General features: G+C 52.1%; 2 protein-coding genes across 3 annotated transcripts in view; both read left to right on the top strand.

The window, feature by feature from the left end:
- Positions 1 to 7,847, top strand: part of SMPDL3B (sphingomyelin phosphodiesterase acid like 3B) — a 31,385-nt gene extending 23,538 nt beyond the window's left edge. Inside the window, exons 4-8 of one of the 2 annotated variants that reach the window (XM_004005072.6) lie at positions 1,172 to 1,315; positions 2,908 to 3,080; positions 4,699 to 4,879; positions 4,963 to 5,096; positions 7,366 to 7,847. In XM_004005072.6, coding sequence (XP_004005121.4) covers positions 1,172 to 1,315; positions 2,908 to 3,080; positions 4,699 to 4,879; positions 4,963 to 5,096; positions 7,366 to 7,731 — 998 coding nt within the window. In that variant the 3' untranslated portion in view covers positions 7,732 to 7,847. The remainder of the gene's footprint in view (positions 1 to 1,171; positions 1,316 to 2,907; positions 3,081 to 4,698; positions 4,880 to 4,962; positions 5,097 to 7,365) is intronic. The other variant, XM_012150886.5, reaches the window with a different exon arrangement.
- A 632-nt stretch (positions 7,848 to 8,479) lies between these two features.
- Positions 8,480 to 15,657, top strand: XKR8 (XK related 8). Its single transcript, XM_027965426.2, has 3 exons — positions 8,480 to 8,865; positions 11,419 to 11,615; positions 14,105 to 15,657. The coding sequence occupies exons 1-3, from the start codon at positions 8,573 to 8,575 to the stop codon at positions 14,812 to 14,814; spliced, it is 1,200 nt and encodes a 399-aa protein (XP_027821227.1). The 5' UTR covers positions 8,480 to 8,572; the 3' UTR covers positions 14,815 to 15,657.
- The last annotated feature ends 2,584 nt before the right edge of the window (positions 15,658 to 18,241 follow it).

Raw genomic sequence — 18,241 nt, 5'->3', positions numbered from 1 at the left:
CTATTAGCCTTTGTCTTGCTTCATTTCGTATTCCAAGGCCAGTTTGCCTGCTACTCCAGGTGTTTCTTGACTTCCTACTTTTGCATTCTAGTTCCCTACAATGAAAAGGACATCTTTTTTGGGTGTTCTAAAAGATCTTGTAGGTCTTCATAAAACCGTTCAACTTCAGCTTCTTCAGTGTTACTGGTTGGGGCATAGACTTGGATTACAGTGCTATTGAATGATTTGCCTTGGAAATGAACAGAGATCATTCTGTCATTTTTGAGATTGCAGGGGTTAAATTCTATAAAACAGCTCGAGAAAGTGCTTCAGGCTAATGTTTACCTTTGAAACAGAACTAAAAGTCTTTACAACTGATTCATTATCTTGCTCCTGTTTCTTCTCTTCCCTGATAACAAGGTCTGTCCTTTCCGTCCCTTAAGATCTTTATTATTGAGCCAGTCTTAAATCCCTGAATGGCTTAGGCCCAAAATACCTTCTCTTAGGTTAAGAAACAGGACTTCCCTGGTGGCTCAGATGGTAAAGCGTCTGTCTACAATGTGGGAGAACCGGCTTCAATCCCTGGGTTGGGAAGATCCCCTGGAGAAGGAAATGGCAATCCACTCCCATGGACAGAGAAGCCTGGTAGGCTACAGTCCATGGGGTCACAAAGACGACTTCACTTTCACTTTAGGTCAAGAAAGCCAAGTCTGATCCTGTTTCTCTGGGAACCCCCACCTTATCTGATTATAAACTGGGACAGGGTCCCTCCCTTCTCATCTGTCTTTGGGATTCCAAGGATCTGTGTTTTCTCTTAAATGAATGCTTATGGCTGCTTGCATCTATATTACAGAGGAGTTTCTTTTCCCAGGCAGTTATAGTTATGACTTCTGGCTCTGTGGACAATTCCTCACGGGAATTCTATGACCTCTTTTGGTGGAGCTCAGCGTTTCCAGATTTTATTTGGCTGCACTGGGTCTTAGTTGCAGCATGAGGGATCTTTGATCTTGATCACGGCACATGGGATCTTAAGTTGCAGCATGAAGGATTTTTTTAGTGGCGGCATGTGAAATCTAGGTCCCTGACCAGAGATCGAACCTCAGCCTTCTGCATTGGGAGCGTAGAGTCTTAGCCACTGGGCCACCAGCAAAGTCCTCCGTATATATTTTTATATTTATTTTTTTCCTCCCAGATACTAAAGTCTACGCTGCTTTGGGAAATCATGACTTTCACCCCAAAAACCAATTACCTGCAGGGAGCAACAATATCTACAATCAGGTAGCAGAGCTGTGGCGACCCTGGCTCAGTAACGAATCTGTCACTCTCTTCAAAGAAGGTACTAACATCACGTGCTACTGTAAGGAGCCCTCTATGCCAAAGACTGATCTAATTTCATTTTCACAACACCTCCGTGAAATAGGAACTGATTTTATCCCCATTTTACAGATTAGGAGACTGAGGCTTGAATACACTAAGTCACTTGGCCAAGGTCACCTAGCTTAGAGGATGCAGTGGGAATTCCTAATAATCTACTTTCACAGCCTTGAGAAACTTCACAGAGAAACTATATTGGTGATTATTTTTCATGTCTCTCTTAGAATTATAGCCTTGTTAAAAATGCCAGGGCCAGACCCAGAAGGGATTATGACTAGGATCATAAAAGCATGGACCTTGGAATGCTCGCTGTCAGGCTTGAATGCTGTCTCTGCACTTGCTAATTGTTCCCGAGACTAGCCCAGAAGGGAATGGCCTGGGGTAAACGCAAGGAGATCTGGACTATATCAGTATAGTCCATGATATTTAGGAGTATGTAACTGATATTGGGGAAGGAAATGGCACTCCACTACTCTTGCCTGGAAAATCCCATGGACGGATGGAGGAGCCTGGTAGGCTACAGTCCATGGGGTCACAAAGAGTAGGACACCACTGAGTGACTTCACTCTCTTTCACTTTCAACTGATATGGCATGTGTCTTGAGAAAGATAAGATCTGAGAAAGTCTTGTAGTCTGCAGTTAGGAATAAAAACTGGACTCAGCGTGGACTCTGCACCTCAGTCCAATAGAGGCTGCTTGGTCCCCTGAGCCATTGCGCCAGATGTTGTGTTCTGTCTTCATTCTCGTCGCTCCTGGACCATTAGGGCAACAGAGGAGGCAACCTCAGGAGCAGGATCCAGGGCTGATCCCAATGCCCATCTTCTTAACCACATACTAATGAGAATCAGAAGTGCCCTCAGTCCACTGCTAGATTCCTCACAACAGCCCTTGCAGGGGCAGTGACCTTTGGTTCAAGCCAGGTTTCTGAACCTTGCCACTGTTGACATTTGGGGAGGGGTAATTTGTTGGGGGGGGTGCTGTCCTGTACATTGTAGGGTGTTCAGCAGCATCGCTGGCCTTTATCCACTAGTTGCAAGCAACATCTCCCATTGTGAAAACCCAAAATGTCTCCAGACATTGCCAGGTGTCTCCTTGAGGACAAAATCACCAGGTTGAGAATCACTGGTATGGGGGACACAGCATCCCAAGGAGACCCGACCTCCTCTCATTCCTTCCCTCAGTAGCACAGAAGCCCACTGATTTAATCCACTGCTCCTGGGGCAGAGAGCTGGGTGGAGAAGGGCTGACAGTGAGTCCAGAGGGATAAACACACCCCCATGTTATTCCCATTCTATGGAGGAGGAAACTGAGGCATCGAGACCTTAAGGAACTTTCCCCAAGTGGCACAGGTAGTAAGGGATAGAACCAGGACTTTAACCGAGACAGCCTGGCTCCAGAGCCTTTCGTCCTACCCATGATGCTCATCCTGTGGGAAAAAAGGGAAGGGGGGATGCCAAGGAAGGAGAAGGTGGGCAAGTGAAGTAACAGGGGACAGAGTGTGTCTGCCTGGAGGCAAGAGACCCCTTCAGATCCCCCATGGCCGTGATGTCCTAGGTGCCTTCTATTCTGAGAAACTGCCAGGGCTGAGCGGGGCTGGGCGAATCGTGGTCCTCAACACCAACCTGTACTACAGCAGCAATGAGCAGACGGCCGGCATGGCGGACCCCAGCCAGCAGTTCCAGTGGCTGGACGAAGTGCTGACCAAGGCATCCCAGGCTGGGGAAATGGTAAGGGCTCCCTGCTCCTCTCCTCCCTCCCTGGGGTCTCTTCCTGAACAAGTCCCCCACTTTGGCACAGACTCACACCCACTCACTCAAGATGCTCACGACACAGAGGGTCCCTCATCAGCGTGGCACCTGAGAGGGCTTCTTCCATCCTCACAACAGCCTGTGAGGCTGGGACCCATTGTGCTGTGAGGCTCCCGGTGGGGCAGTGACGGTCTCAAGTCACACAGTGAGTGGTGGGGCTGAGATCCCCTGGAGTAGGAAATGGCTCCTCACTCTAGTATTCCTGCCTGGAGAATTCCATGGACAGAGGAGCCTGCCAGGCTACAGCCCTTGGGGTCGCAAAGAGTCGGACACGCCTGAGAGACTATCATTCACTCACTGAGACTAGAACCCCAGTCTCCAGAGGACAAGTCCAGCACAGCTGCAGCCACAGTGTGGGCCAGACCTCAGAGATATGCCTTGCCCTTGAGGCGTGTCCATGTAGTCCGCTGTGAGGTATGTCCCTCTAGTCTGCTGGGCTGGCAGCCCCTGATGAATGGCCTTGTGTCTCATTTGCCTGAGTCCCTGCTCTGGCCAGTGCATCCCGGCAGGATCTCACGGCTGGTGCTTTTGAGTCCTCGCTATACATCAGATAAGTTGCTAAGTGCTTTATATGGACATATGAACTCTCAAAACCGCACCAGTTAGATAGCCTTCCTGATGAGAAAACTGAAGCTCCGAGAGGTCACACACATCTGGTATCCAACGGTGGTTTGTCTCCAAAGCTCACACTCTTCACTGCCCTCCTTACCAGCCACCACTGCCCCACCCCACCATTCTACCTCTCGCAGTGGGGGCCAAGGGCCCAGGCACTGTCATTATAGCTGAGGGACTCAATGAATGCAAGATGTGAACACACGTTACTACTACACAGCAGAGGTTATAAACCAAGTAAGGAAGTTTTGGTTACAGTGCCTGAGCTCTCCAACAGGAGAAGATTCATCTGAAGGATCAGAAAGATTTCATAAGAAGGGTTTTGAAGCATGGGCAGGATTTACAGAGGGCTTCCCAGATGGCTCCTAGAGAAGGAAATGGCAACCCACTCCACTGTTCTGCCCTGGAGAATTTCATGGACCGTATAGTCCATGGGATTGCAAAGAGTCAGACATGACTGAGCAACTTTCACTTTCGCTTTCCCAGATGGCTCAATGGTAAAGAATCCGCCTGCCAATGCAGGAGACATGGGTTCGATCCCTGGGTTGGGAAGGTCCCCTAGAGGAGGAAATAGCAACCCACTCCAGTATTCTTGCCTGGGCAATCCCACGGACAAAGGAGTCTGGCGGACTACGCAGCCTATGGGGTCACAAAGAACCGGACACGACTGAGCGACTAAACAGTAATGTCAGAATTTACAGAAGTGAACAGGAGAAGGGTGGTTTGGGTGGCAGGCATAGTATGGGCAAATGCAGCACCTTCATTGCTGAGTACAGAGAGATGCCAGAATCACCTGGGAGAGGGAAGGGGGAGGAGGTACCTTGGAGCCTGTCGCTTGCTTTTGGGGAGATGGGTAGACTGTGAAGGGTGGAGAGGAGTTGGGGAAAGCAGCTCTGAACCCCCGCTGGGTACCCCTTCTTCATAGGTGTACATCATCGGCCACGTGCCCCCGGGCTTCTTTGAGAAAACACGGAACAAAGCATGGTTCCGGGAGGGCTTCAACGAGGAGTACCTGAAGGTGGTCCAGAGGCATCACCGAATCATCGCAGGGCAGTTCTTCGGGCACCACCATACCGACAGCTTTCGGATGTTCTATGACGGTGCAGGTACCCACCCTGGAGGGCAACAGCCAGCCCACTTCCCTCCCCCTGTCATCAAACTCTCAGTTCCACTGTCTCTCTCCTGGAAGGTGCCCCCATCAGTGTCATGTTCCTTACACCTGGGGTCACCCCGTGGAAAACCACGTTACCTGGAGTGGTCAACGGAGCCAACAATCCAGGCATCCGGGTGTTTGAATACGACCGAGCTACGCTGAGCCTGCAGGTCAGGAGCCTTGGGTCTGCTGGGGCCAGGGAAGGTGGGGGAGGGACCTAAATGGGTCACCACCTTCCCCAGCTAATCCACCCGAGCCTCAGGAAGGGCAAGTTACTTCCACCCTTTGAGAGCTCAGCATTAGAACCTGGAGGTACCTCCAAATCCCGCTACCAGGTCAGATCAGTTCTCCTCCAAATCTCCCTTTGCCCTGGTCACTGCCGGGGCCTCCTATTTGGTCTCCCTGCCTCCCGCCCAGCCCCACTGGAGCTCATCTGGTACAGCAGAGCAGAAGGGATTAATCTTTCTTAAGCACTTCTTGTCTCTCTCCCGCTCAAAAATCTTCAGTGGCTCCCCAGTGCCCCCCAGACACGTTGGATCTCTTTGGCTTGGCAGTCAGTCTCTTACAGTGTGACCGGAGGCCCGCTGCCCATGTCTCCTCTATACTGACTGGGTTGCAGCCAAGCGGGCCCCTACTCATCGAGCAATCCCACACCTCCTGGGTTGTGCTGGTGACTACAGAAATGACAAAGGAGTACGATTCCTTAATGTAGGCAACAAAATGTGTTAAGCACCTGCCACGTGCCAGGCCCTGTGCTAAGCTCAGGAGACACAGAGGTGAACAAAAGTCTCCGCTCTCCCGGAGCTGACATCCTTACAGGAGGGAGACAGTCAATAAACAAACACAGTGAAGTTAAGTGCGGCGTGAAATCAGTGCTAAGGAGAGAAGAGGGTGAGGAGGCAGTGGGTGACAGTTACGGAGCACGTGCATGTGTGTGTGGTGTCAGGTAGATGGGGTGAGGAAGTGTCACTGATAGGGTGACATCTGAACTCTGAGTCAAGTCAGTGAGTGAGCCACGTGAGTGTCTGCCGAATGAGGAGGAAGGCTGGGTGTGTTGGGGGGAGGGGCAAGAAGGCCTGCGGGGTCACAGTAGAGGTCATGTCACATAGGCTATGAGTAAGACCCTGGAATTAAAAAAAAAAAATCACTATTCTGCTGGGTGAAGAACCGGCTGTAGGGGGCAAGGGTGGAAATGTGGGGATCGGTGAGGAGGCGACTACAACCCCTGAGAGGTGGCAGTGGTGTGAGCCAGGGTGGTTGCAGCAGCTCATGAGGAGAGCTAGATCCTGGATGGATTTATTTTTCGAAGCATTAATTTTATTATTTGGCTACGTCAGGTCCTAGTTGTGGCATGCAGGATCTCTAGTTGGGGCATGGAAGAAACTCTCAGCTGCACCATGTAGGATCTAGTTCCCTGACCAGGGATCGAATCCAGGGACCCTTAATTGGGAGCATGGACTCTTAGCCACTGGACCACCAAGGAAGTCCTGGCTGTAGTTTGAAGGCTGAGTGGACAGGATTTGCTGGTGGACTGGATGAGAGGTGGAAGAGAAAGTGAGGAGGCAACGAGGGCTCCAAGGCGTTGAATGGAGCACCTAAAAGGATGAGGTTGCCATTTACTGAAACGGGATCACTGTGGGAGGAGCAGGTTTTGGAGGGAAGATCAGAAGCCTGGTTTTCCTGTTAACTTTGGGATGTTTATATGGCATCCAAGCGAAAATGCCAAGGGAGGAGGCAGCTGAATGTTCAAGCTGGAGTTGGAGTTCCAGAAAGAGGTGGGTGCAGAGACTTAACCTCGGGTATTCAAAACCAGGGACTGCCTGAGACACTAGGTCCTTGACTCTAGAGTAGAAGCAGGCTGAGGATTTTTAAGAGTATGGTCTCTTGGCCACATGGGCACTTGGCCCGCAGGTGGTGTGAAATGAAATAATGTAGATGCCTAGCAGAAAGTTGGCATCCATACACGGCAGCCCCTCTGACCCCACCTCTGCTGATCTGAAGCAGATCCTCAAACTTGGGTGGAAAGCACTGGACAGATAAGCCTTCCACATTCTAGTCCAGAAAATGCACCTGAGTTCTAGATGTCTTGGGTGCATCCCAAGCCCCCATCAAAACACAATTCTATAACCTCTCTCAGTCAGGCATTCCAGTGCACCCGGGAACAGAAAATACACAGGCCATGGAGTAAACAACTTGGGTTCCAATCCTGTTGAGGCACCTGTGAGACTCTCGCCAAATGAATTAACCTCTTTAAGACTCGGTTTCCTCATCTGTGAAATGGGAATGATAATGCAGTTACCTCAGGAGTTTGGACCAGCTTTTGTCTACAAGTGGTCGTGATTACAGATGTTAGAATCCGGGAGGTGGATGCAAGGTGGAGGGTTGGGGGCGGAAGTGGACAGCGGCTCACGGCCCGCCTGCCTCGCGTCCCCTCTGCAGGACATGGTGACCTACTTCTTGAACCTGAGCCAGGCGAACGCGCTGGGGGCGCCACGCTGGGAGCTCGAGTACCGGGTGACCGAGGCCTACGGGGTGCGGGATGCAGGCGCCCGCTCCATGCACGCGGCGCTGGGCCGCATCGCCAGCGACCAGGGCGCGCTACAGCGCTACTACGTCTACAACTCGGTCAGTTACGACACGCGGGCCTGCGACGAGGCGTGCCGCGCCGAACACGTGTGCGCGCTGCGCGAGGTGGCCTTCGACCGGTACGCCGCCTGCCTGCGCGGCCCTGGCGTCGCGCCCGCGCCCTGCCTCGCGCTCCTGCCCGCGGCGCTGCTGGGCCTGCGCGCGCTGCTCGTGTCCTGACCTTGGGGGACCAACGGCCTACGCGCTTGGTAAAATGGAGGCAGCATCAGCCCTGAGAGCTGGACTCTTCCACCCTTTCCCTTCCCCGCGACAGCAGAATGAACTGGGACTGGGCAGACGATCAGGAAATGAAGCCCCGAAGGTCCCACCAGGAGCACATTTCTTTCACGTTTCATGTTTTATCCAAAACACTCTGTGCTCGTCATGCATGTTATTAATTTATAAATCATGTTTATAAAACTCCCTTGCCCCGTTATTGAAAGTCCTCCCTTCCTCCTATTCGGATAATCCGAGTAAAATGAGATGCCAGGAAGATGGGCCTGGCTGACCCAGTGCCCTCCGTCTCCCCTGGCACGTGGCCCGGCCTCGAGGTATCCAGTCAGGGATCGGATAGGGCTTTGGCGTTTGGTTTTGCAGCAGTGCGGACGTGAGACAAGGCAGTTCTAACCCGGGCGCTCATCTGCGGGCCATATTCTCCGCCTTGGGCCTCCAGGGTAAAACAAGCCTGCTACACTGCACCTGGGACTGTGCGTCTTCGGGCCTAGCGGTTCTCGGGGCCCTCTGGGCTCAGCGGGGCCTGGAGGGGGCGGGGCGGGGAAGCCCTAAGCAGCTTGCCGGGCCAGAGAGCACTGAGACCGCGGGTGCCCCAGCCGCGGGGTCTCCGGGCCTCGCTCCTCCCCGGACGGGGCGGGACAGGGAAGTCCCGCCCAGCGGTCCGGTCCTGGGCGGCCCCGAGGGCTGTGCCCGCCTCCTTCCTGCCACTGCGCATCTGGGCGGGTTGCGACCCTGGGCCGGGAGGGCGGGCCTGAGCCCAAATAGAGGAGGGAGAGGCTCGCGGGTCATGCCCTGGTCGCCCCGCGCCGTGCTCTTAAGGGACCTAGTCCTTGGAATATTGGGCACCCTCGCCTTCCTGATCGACCTGGGCGCCGATTTGTGGGCCGCGAGCCAGTATGTGCTCAGCGGTCGCTACCTGTGGGCCGCGCTGGTGCTGGCGCTGTTGGGCCTCGCCTCGGTCGCGCTGCAGCTCTTCAGCTGGATCTGGCTGCGCTCCGACGTCTCCAGCCCGCTCGCGCCGAAGCCCCCTGGCCGGCACCTGGCGCTGTTGCATCTCCTCCAGCTGGGTTACCTGTACAGGTGAGCGCCCCGCCCCTGGGGAGCGAGAAGGGGGAACGGAGGTCACGTCACCTCCTGCTGCTGGGCTGACTCTGGGACACGAGGGCACGGAGAGGAGAGGACTGCGACCCAGGAGAGGAAACTAAGCCCCTGCTAGTTTAGAGGGCGCCCCTCCGGCCAGGTGAACTCCTGGCCTCTGATGGAGGAAAATTCCGGCTGACGGCCCTCAGAGCTCATCACTCGAGCTTCCTGGCACAAGTGAAGAAACGGGGACCCAGAGAGGAAACTGAGGCACACGACTTGGAGTCAGGCCCTTTGGGATCCACTTCTGGCCTTACCACCTGTGGCCTCCTTCCAGGCTTTTTCAGAGCCTCAGTTCCCTCCTCTGTTAAAAGCAGCTTGTCATCCGGCGGTGGGTGTGGCGAGAAACCCGTCGTGAAGGGCGCAGCGCCTGGCCGGGGCGGACTCTGTTCTAACGGCAACGGGACCCAGCAGTTCTTTTTTAGCTGTGGTCGGAGCCTTGGGCAAGTCACTTGACCCCCCTCCAGATCTCAGTTTACTCAGTGTTCCAGAGGCTCCCAGTGTAAGGACTTAATGGAATGAGACTTGTGAATTGCCCCCGTGCAGGGTGAGCAGCAGCGTCAGCTCACTTCATGATCAGCTAGCTGGGTCGCCTGGCAGTTTGAGCAGCCCTGACCCCCAGAGCAGCACTTGGTCCCTCACGGCCAGTGTCCCCACCTTATCTTCCCCAGCTGCCTTCTCCATGAGCACTTGCTCCCCACCCCACCCCCTCACCCCCAGGGCCAAGCAAGAGGGCAGAGATGGGGCCTGACTCATGTATGTTCCTGGAGCCAGGCAGGGCTGGGCGCAGGGGTTGTGGGGGTGGGGGGAGCCTACAAAATCTGTGTGTGGGCTGTGCTGCTTTTCAGAAGTGGCAGGACCATCTGGAGAGGGGGAAAGTGAAACGAAGGGGTCAGAGTCATGCGACAAAGTCAGGATGTCCAGATCTTGCCTTGAGTCTCCAGGAGTGGGCGAGAGGAGCTTTGAATGTTGCAGTTTCGCCTGAGGGACTGGCCGGGCATCAATAACACCCCAGATGAACACGAAGGGGCACAGATATTACAGTCCTGGCAGCCTGCAGTGAGCCCTGAATCGATAACTGCATCATGCAGCTTCTATTTTTGCTGAGCATGAGTCGGACAGACTGTATTGAGCTTTACTTGAGAAAACAGGGTCTCTGTTCCAGCCTGTGACTAGGCTGAGGCCTCTGCCAGGGCACTGGGGAACAACCCCCAACCTGGGCATGCCTGTCTGTTCTCTTAGCATGTTGTCAAGACCATCCAGGGGAAGTGAGGCTAAATGTCTAATGAATGAATTCGAAATGAGTGAGTGGGTTCACCTCCTAAGAGCCAACTGAGATCAGTTCTGGGCAGGCGAGATCCTGGTGCATCCTCCACCTCCCTCAGGCCAGTGGGTCACTCAGGTCTGCCCGTCCAACCTCTGGACCCTCTCTCTCATTTAAAAATTTTTTATTTATTTTTGGCTGTGCTGGGCCTTCCTTGATGTGTGGGTTTTCTCTAGTTGCAGTGAGCAGGGGCTGCTCTTTGTTGCGGTACACAACCTTCTCATTGCGGTGGCGTCTCTTGTTGTGGAGCACGGGCTCTAGGCAAACAGGCTTCAGTAGTTGCAGGACGTGGGCTTAGTTGCCCCAGGGCATCTTCCCTCGGACCAGGGATCGAACCTGTATCCCCTGCATTGGCAGGCGGATTCTTAGCCACTGGACCATCAGGGAAGACCTCTCTGGACCCTCTTAACTCTGCCCCGTCTTTGCTCCCATCACTCTGGGCAGGCCTTTCCAATGGATCCCTGGGTGCTCTTTCTATAGCACAGTAGGACCTGTCTCATCTGTGCTCAGAAGCTCTCCACAGCTCCCCTTCCCCACAGGATCCTAAGAAATTCTTCAGTTCAGTTCAGTTCAGTCGCTCAGTTGTGTCTGACTCTTTGCGACCCAATGAATCTGCAGCACGCCAGGCCTCCCTGTCCATCACCAACTCCCGGAGTTTACCCAAACTCATGTCCATCGAGTTGGTAATGCCATCCAGCCATCTCATCCTCTGATGTCCCCTTCTCCTCCTGCCCCCAGTCCCTCCCAGCATCAGAGTCTTTTCCAATGAGAAAATCTTAGGCTTGCTGAAATTTGAGAACAATCACTTTAGGCGCTTTCATGCATCTTTCAAATTCAGACAGCTTGGCGTCCAAATCCTATTTCCACTGCTCATTCGCTCTTTGGTCCTGTTTCCCCATCTATAAAACGGGGATGTTGTAAAGGAGGAAATGGGACAAGGTTAGTGATGAGCTTGGAATGGTGGCTACTGCAGGAGCAGCAGCAGTAATTATCCCCATTTCACAGATGAAGAAACAAGTTCAGTGAGGTTAAGTCGCTTGCCCAAGGTCCCATTGCGTGTACGTGACAAGCCAGGATTGGAGCCTGTCTGCATCTATTCAGTGGGGAGAGAAGGAAGAATGCCACTGGATGCTAACCAGGCCCCTTGGGGCATCGCGTGTGCTGCCTAGGTGTGTGCAGGGGCTGCAGCAGGGGCTGCTGGTGTGGCGGCAGGAGGTTCCCTCTGAGTTTGATGTGGCCTACGCCGACTTCCTCTCCCTGGACATCAGCATGCTGCGACTCTTCGAGACCTTCCTGGAGACGACACCGCAGCTCACCCTGGTGCTGGCCATCATACTGCAGAGCGGCAGCGCTGAGTACTACCAGTGTGAGTGTCAGGCCCAAGGCCAGCCACCGCTGCCCACCACTCCCTGACAGCCCCCCGCACCTTCATGCCTTGGGAAAGTTGCCCACAAACGGCAGAAAGGTTTTCTCTTTTTCATAAAGGCTGTTTAGAAAATAGGGGAATGTCCTTTAGAGAGGCAGGTCTGGGTTCCAATCCAAAGTCATGCTCCAGCCTTGAGTTTGGACAAAGAGGACTCTATCTCTCTGAGCTATTATTCTCATCTGTAAAATGGACATAGTTGATGATCCTTCCTCATAAGGTGAAAGAAAAGTTTTTAAGTGAAGTGATGCATAGAAGGCGTAGTGCCTAATAAGTCTACAGTATTTTTACTATTTTTACTAGTTTGAACATAACAGATAATGTGTGCTGGTGCCTAATGTCTAATAGGAAATCAGTTAATCAACAGAGAAATTATTGAGCACCTTTGTACACTTAAGCCTCTATGGAGCACCTCTGTGCCTGTCCGTGTGTTAGACACACCACAGTGAATAAGCAGACAGACACAGCCCCTGGCCTGCCAGGACCACAGACTATAAAGCATGCAGTTACAGTAAAGCCAGTGGAGTGATCTGAAAAGGAAGAAAGCAGGTGGCTTCGTAAACCACAGGAGAGGTTTGTGCAATGAGCAGCTTTGAGAGGGTTTTTAGGGAAGTGAGTTGCCCAAGGTCACATGCCAGCTGGCCGCCAAGTTAGGACTCCAGCTCACATCTGATTCTGGATCTCCACTTTCCCGTATCCACCCTCGCACACCTGCTGCTGCATGTGGCACAGCCTCCCTAGGAGCCAGTCCCGGCTCTGCCACCGCTCGCTGCGGGGCTTGGAGAGTCTTTCCCGCTCTGGCCTCAGTTTCCACGGTCGTGCAAGCTGGGGAGTTGGACTCCATCTTCAAGGGTCCTTTCCGTTTGCTCATCCAGTTCTGCAATATTAATTGGGGAAAAACAAAACAGTACTAGCAGCTGTCACCATTGAGCCCCTGCTGTTGGTCAGCACGGTGCAAAGTGCCACGTCGTCGTCGTTACATTCACAGCACCCTCTATCTCCACTTTACACGTGAGGAAAGAGGGGCTGAAAGGTGACGTGATTCTCCCTGGGACGCACAGCACTCATTGGGTACATACCACATCCCTGTCTGTGGATTCTGCTCCCGCAGATTCCGAGGGCCACCCCTATTACCCCATTTTATATTAGAGACTTGAGCGCCGGTGGATTTGGGGAACCAATCCCCTGTGGATTCTGAGGGATGGCTGTGTTTTTGTCTGAGACCAGTGGGTATCCAGGACCAGGGCTAAGTGGAGACCATCTGCCCTGTGTGTTTGGACAGGTGGGGATGGGAAACTGAGGGAAGAAGTGGATTTTCCCAACTTTTATTTAGCGAACATTTCTTCAGCTGATGCTATATGCCAGCTACTAGGCTGCTGAGGGATCCCCGGGGGACAAAATCTGTTTTCTACCCTGAAGGAGCTCAGAGATAAGGAAAGAAGACTCCAGACAGAGGTGGGGTGTTATAGGACCTGCACGGCAGAGATGGGTGGGATGGTGTCAGGATGGGTGACTCTAGGGGATAGTCAAGCCAGAACTTGCAGGGTAAGGAGGAGTAGGCCAGAGGAAATAGGGATGGGTCTCCCTAATAAGCAAGGGCACAGCTTGTCAGGTCAGAGAATGCGGCATGTGGGGCAGCTGGAGGAACATCAGGCAGGCAGAGACCCTGAGGGTAGGTAGTTAGAGAGGCCACAGAGCTGATTCCAGGCTGGGAGTGGGTTCCCGACCCACAGCAGGTTCCCAGAGAACATCTGTTGACTGAATGAGGTAGGAAGGCGGCCAGGGAGGAAGCTGTCTAGAGATGCTTCCAGCCCTCCTTGGAGGGCCTGGTGCTTCTAGTCTAGAATGGGCAACCAGGAGGTGGGAGGCGGATGTCTTGGAAAATCAAAACCAGGGCCTGGTCCGAGGGTGGAAGGGAGGAGCGTATGGGCTGTTCCAGCCACGTAGCAGGGACATCCCTTCTGGCCCCCAGGAGGTGGCTTCAGCTAGAGGCTTGTCGTCATCCTGTGGGATTTCCTACTTCCCTTTCTGAGATTAAGAAAAGGGGAACTGGATTGCTGGGGTTCCGATTCAAGAAAGGCATGGACTCTTCAAGGAAAGGAAGGTTCGGAATGTGCTCAGGGTGGGGCCGAGGCCCAGGGAGTACTTGATGCTGGGCGGCAGTGCTGATGAGAGTGTTAAGTCACACAGTCTCATCCTTGAAAAATGTAACAGGGGTAGCACTTGAAAGGTTTGTGGTAAAGGACAGACTCCATGTGGATGGGAGCTCTGGTAGGGTTGTGTGAACTTACTGTGCTCCAGCTGTACTTTTCAACAAACTGGGAGCTCTAATACCCACCGCAGCGTGGCTACAAGCCCTCCGCAGTGCCCACCACCTTGGGGGAGCGCCTGCAGGCTGCCCGCAGGGCTCACCTGTCCACTCTTCTCCACAGGGGTCAGCATCTGTACGTCCTTTGTGGGCATCTCGTGGGCGCTGCTCGACTACCACCGGGCCCTGCGCACTTGCCTCCCTGCCAAGCCTCTCCTGGGAGTGGGCGCCTCCGTGATCTACTTCCTGTGGAACCTGCTGCTGCTGTGGCCCCGGGTGCTGGTCGTGGCCCTCTTCTCAGCCCTCTTCCCCCGCTACGTGGCCCTGCACTTCTTGGGCCTGTGGCTGGTGTTCCTCTTCTGGGTCTGGCTGCAGGGCACGGACTTCATGCCAGGGCCCCACTCTGAGTGGCTGTACCGGGCGACTGTGGCCACCATCCTGTATTTCTCCTGGTTTAACGTGGCTGAGGGCCACACCCGAGGCCGTGCCACCATCCACCTGGTGTTCCTGCTGAATGACAGCCTTCTCCTGGTGGTGGCCTGGGCGACTCAGAGTGCCTGGCTGCCCAGTGGGCGCCTGCTGCAGAGCCTGCTGCCTGCGGCCGGCGTCTGCTTCCTTCTGGGGCTGGCTCTGCGGCTGGCCTACTACTGCTGGCTGCACCCTAGCCGCCGCTGGGAGCCTGACCAGGTGGATGGGACCTGGGGTCTCCGCTCCCTTGAGGAACGTCAGCTCCCACAGAACAGACGCATGGCCCACCTGGCTAAGAACTTTTTCCCCAAGCCGAGAAATGAAGCTGTTTTGCCATGGAAGGGAGAGGTGAATGGTGTCCTTTGAGGCAGGGTCAGACCCAGCCAGGGAGACTTGAGGCCAGATGGAATCGGTTAATAGAATGAAGATAAGCTACTAATGCTGCTATGGGCCTTGATTCACTCAATGAGCCCTTGATGCCTGATCTGTGCCAGGTACTGGAGACGAGTTAAGACAGAGGTCCGCCATCAAGGAGGAGAACTAGATGAGAAGGGCTGGGCCCTGTTGGGTCGAGGGCCCCAGTTATGTATGAAACACTTTGGGAGGAAAGAAGAGACCCTCCACTGCACTCTTCCCCCACCCACATACGCCAGAGCATCCCAGTGTTGGCATTTCTACCTCCTTGGCCACCTCTGAAATAACTGGTGGAGGTGCTCTTTCACCCTTGGTTGCCCTGCCCAGGGCTGAAAGGCCCCAGAACCTCCAGGATGTATTCTTTGGAATTGTCCCCCTCCAGTCATTCAGTTCATTCAGCAGATGTTTACCAAAGGCCTCTTACGTGCCAGGAGCATCATTCTGTTCTTTGCAGATCAGCTGCCATTTGTTTCAGCCCCTACCCTCTCCAGCTACCCGAGAGCAGGCTTTCATGCTAGAAGCCAGGGATGCCCAGCTGCCTGGAGTGCAGCTGGCCCAGCCTCTGCCCCCGCTCTCAAGGGGCGACCTTTCAGCCAGGTGCCTTGTGAACCTGTGGTCTGGGCCATGGCTCAGCCTGTTGAGTATTTTTTATTCTTCAGGCGGTGTTATTTTCTACCTCAGAGTCTGTGCGGGAGGAAGAGGTGTGTGTTTCTGTGTCTCTCTGAGAGACACGTGTATGTTGTTTTTGTTGAACAGTGTTATTAGATTATTATTAAAACCTCATGGTATCTTCCAGCCTAATTGTGTCATTGAATCTACTGCCAAGTTCAAAGCTGCCTGGGAAAAAGGGGTCAGGGACACATAATCCACCGCTCAAAGATGGTAAAGCCCCTGGGGCCAGAGAAGAGGGCTGGCTGAGCTAAGACTTCTCCATCTCGTCTTCTGAGCATCGAGAGCTGGTGAGCCACTGTGGGGACGACCATTCAGGTGAGCATCAGAACCCAGATCTGGGCTGACTGCAGTGTGTGCTCTTAGCCAGCTCTGCTGCTGAGCCTGGAGGAGTAGCCACAACACTTGGCACCAGGAAGTGGATACAGGAGTGCCGACGCACAAAGGCCTTTTTGCTGGGAGCTCAGTGGGAGTGTGGGAGTGATGACAGGGGATGTGGATACGGGCTGTGGTTTCGGGGAGGTGGAACTTTTTGCTGTTCTGGGAGGTCTGTGGTTTGGAGAAACAAGGAGCAGGAAAAGGGTGCTGGAGACAGAAGGAAAGGTTCATCACCACCGGGAGGGGACCCAGGAGAGTCTTATTATTCATTCATCTGGTGGAGACACAATAAACAGTCTATCAGACAGTGTTAAGTGCTCAAAGAAAAAGAAGGTAGGGGAAGTGTGTGTGTTAGGGGTGGGAGTTATTGATATAATTTTATATAGAATGGCTGGCAAGGCCTCCCTGAGAAAGTGATGAGCCCTCAAGGAGGTGAGGGTGCACGTGTGCTTTATCCTGGATGCCAGGGCAGCAGTGCCTGGATGAAGGAGGGCTTCTAGCAGTCATGTTGGCCTGGGGCCAAGGCTGACAGAGATGAGGGCTGGGAGCAGAGAGGCTGTGGGAAGATGATGCTGGTGCTTTTTATACACACAGAATGGTAGAGGCAGAAAGCATCTCCAGGATCACTCAGTTCAGTGATTTCCAGACATTTGAATTTCATGAACCAGTAAAATGGCCAACATGTTTGCCAAGTTAATTTTAATAAAAAAGGGTAGTCAGGACCTCTCTGGTGGTCCTGTGGCTGACTCTGTGCTCCCAAAGCAGAGGGCCTGCCTGGGTTCGGTCTGTGGTCAAGGAACTAGACCCCACATGCCGCAACTGAGAGTTTACATGCCACAGTGAAAACTGAAGATCCCTCATGCTGCAACTAAGACCTGGCGCAGCCAAATAAATAAGAAACAATAAAATATTTAAAAGGTACTATGTATTAGTATATATGTGTATGTATATATATATATAAAAGGGCAGTAAAAACTACCACCATCTATTATCTATCACCTTATGAAAGGATATTTAACTTCAAAAGACAACCATTCAATTGAATATATTTAAACATACACACAAAAGCAAAATTGTTTTTCTTCTCTATTCAGAGGGAATATCAAGGGTTGAGACCTCAGGAGGGCAGGCCTGACCTTTAGAAATCCCTGGTCTTAGTGACCAACCTATCGCAAACATAAGAGGTTCTTAAGGAGTCCACTCAAATGAATACTTGCTATCAATTATACTTCAGTAAAATAGAAATACTTCCTACATTTACTTTTCTCTACTTCTTCCTGTGATATGTGGAAGACTAGGCTCAGGGGAGATCATCTTGGCTAAGCTCTCATCTACATAGACTCCCTTTAGATGAAACTGTCAAATGAGGATAATAGGCCTGTAGCTTAAAAACCTGTGGAACTGAGTGGTTTCATTTGTAAATAAGTACAGAATCAATAATTTTAAAAAGATGACAGCGATATTACTTGCAATTAAAAATTTCTTTCAAAGACTTCTATTTTTTTTTAATGTTAAGAACCTTGTTTTTGAAGAATAAAGAAACTCTTGATTTGTTCATTTTAACTTGCCACTGGAAAGATTCTTGAGAAATGTGCAGATATTACACCTTTTGGAAGAGGAGATGTTTTGCTCTCTGGGCTCAAAAGGTAATTGATACTCTGATGTACTTCGGAGCAATGAACAAGTTTACTTCAACTACAGTGTGGCTCAGCTCAAAATATGCACCTTCTGAGCAAAAGATTTAATGCCCCAGTATACAAGAAAACCTCCTCTTCTCTGGGGGAATTTATTTGGGGAAAAATATAGTCTGACATGGATGGTATTTGGAAGCTAGAATCTAATTCTAATCTTATTTGGAATAAAAGGCAAAAGGACTCGTTTTCCAGACCAATGAAAAGTCCGACTCAAATCTAAAAAAATAAAAAGAGAAAAAATTAGCTAATGTAACATGAAAACAAGCCAATCAAACAGTTTGATATCAATTTGTCGGCTTTATTGCTTTTGCATTTTAAGCTCAGCACAGCAAGGTATTGATTTCTTAGTAATTAAATTTCAGCACATTTGACAGCAAATGAAATCTCTTGGCATTCCAGTCAAGAATTGAGAAAAACTTTCCCTTGAAAATTATTTAAAAATTTTTATTTTCTCATTTATCTGTACTGAACGGCTAGTTTTTTTTTTTTTTTTTTTGGTGAAATTAATGATGAAGTTATTAAGAGGGTGCCATCTTTCTAATGAGCTCTGCGTATTTTTTTTGAAGCCTGATTCAGGAGCCTACTCAGCTAGGCAACTGGGTTGATCCTACCCAGAAAAGACACAGGAGCAAACCATA

Source organism: Ovis aries, chromosome 2 (genome assembly GCF_016772045.2).
Source record: "Ovis aries strain OAR_USU_Benz2616 breed Rambouillet chromosome 2, ARS-UI_Ramb_v3.0, whole genome shotgun sequence".
In the NCBI taxonomy this organism is placed as follows: domain Eukaryota; kingdom Metazoa; phylum Chordata; class Mammalia; order Artiodactyla; family Bovidae; genus Ovis; species Ovis aries.
The sequence above is the reverse complement of the archived record's forward strand: the minus strand, read 5'-3'. Positions and strand labels throughout refer to the sequence as shown.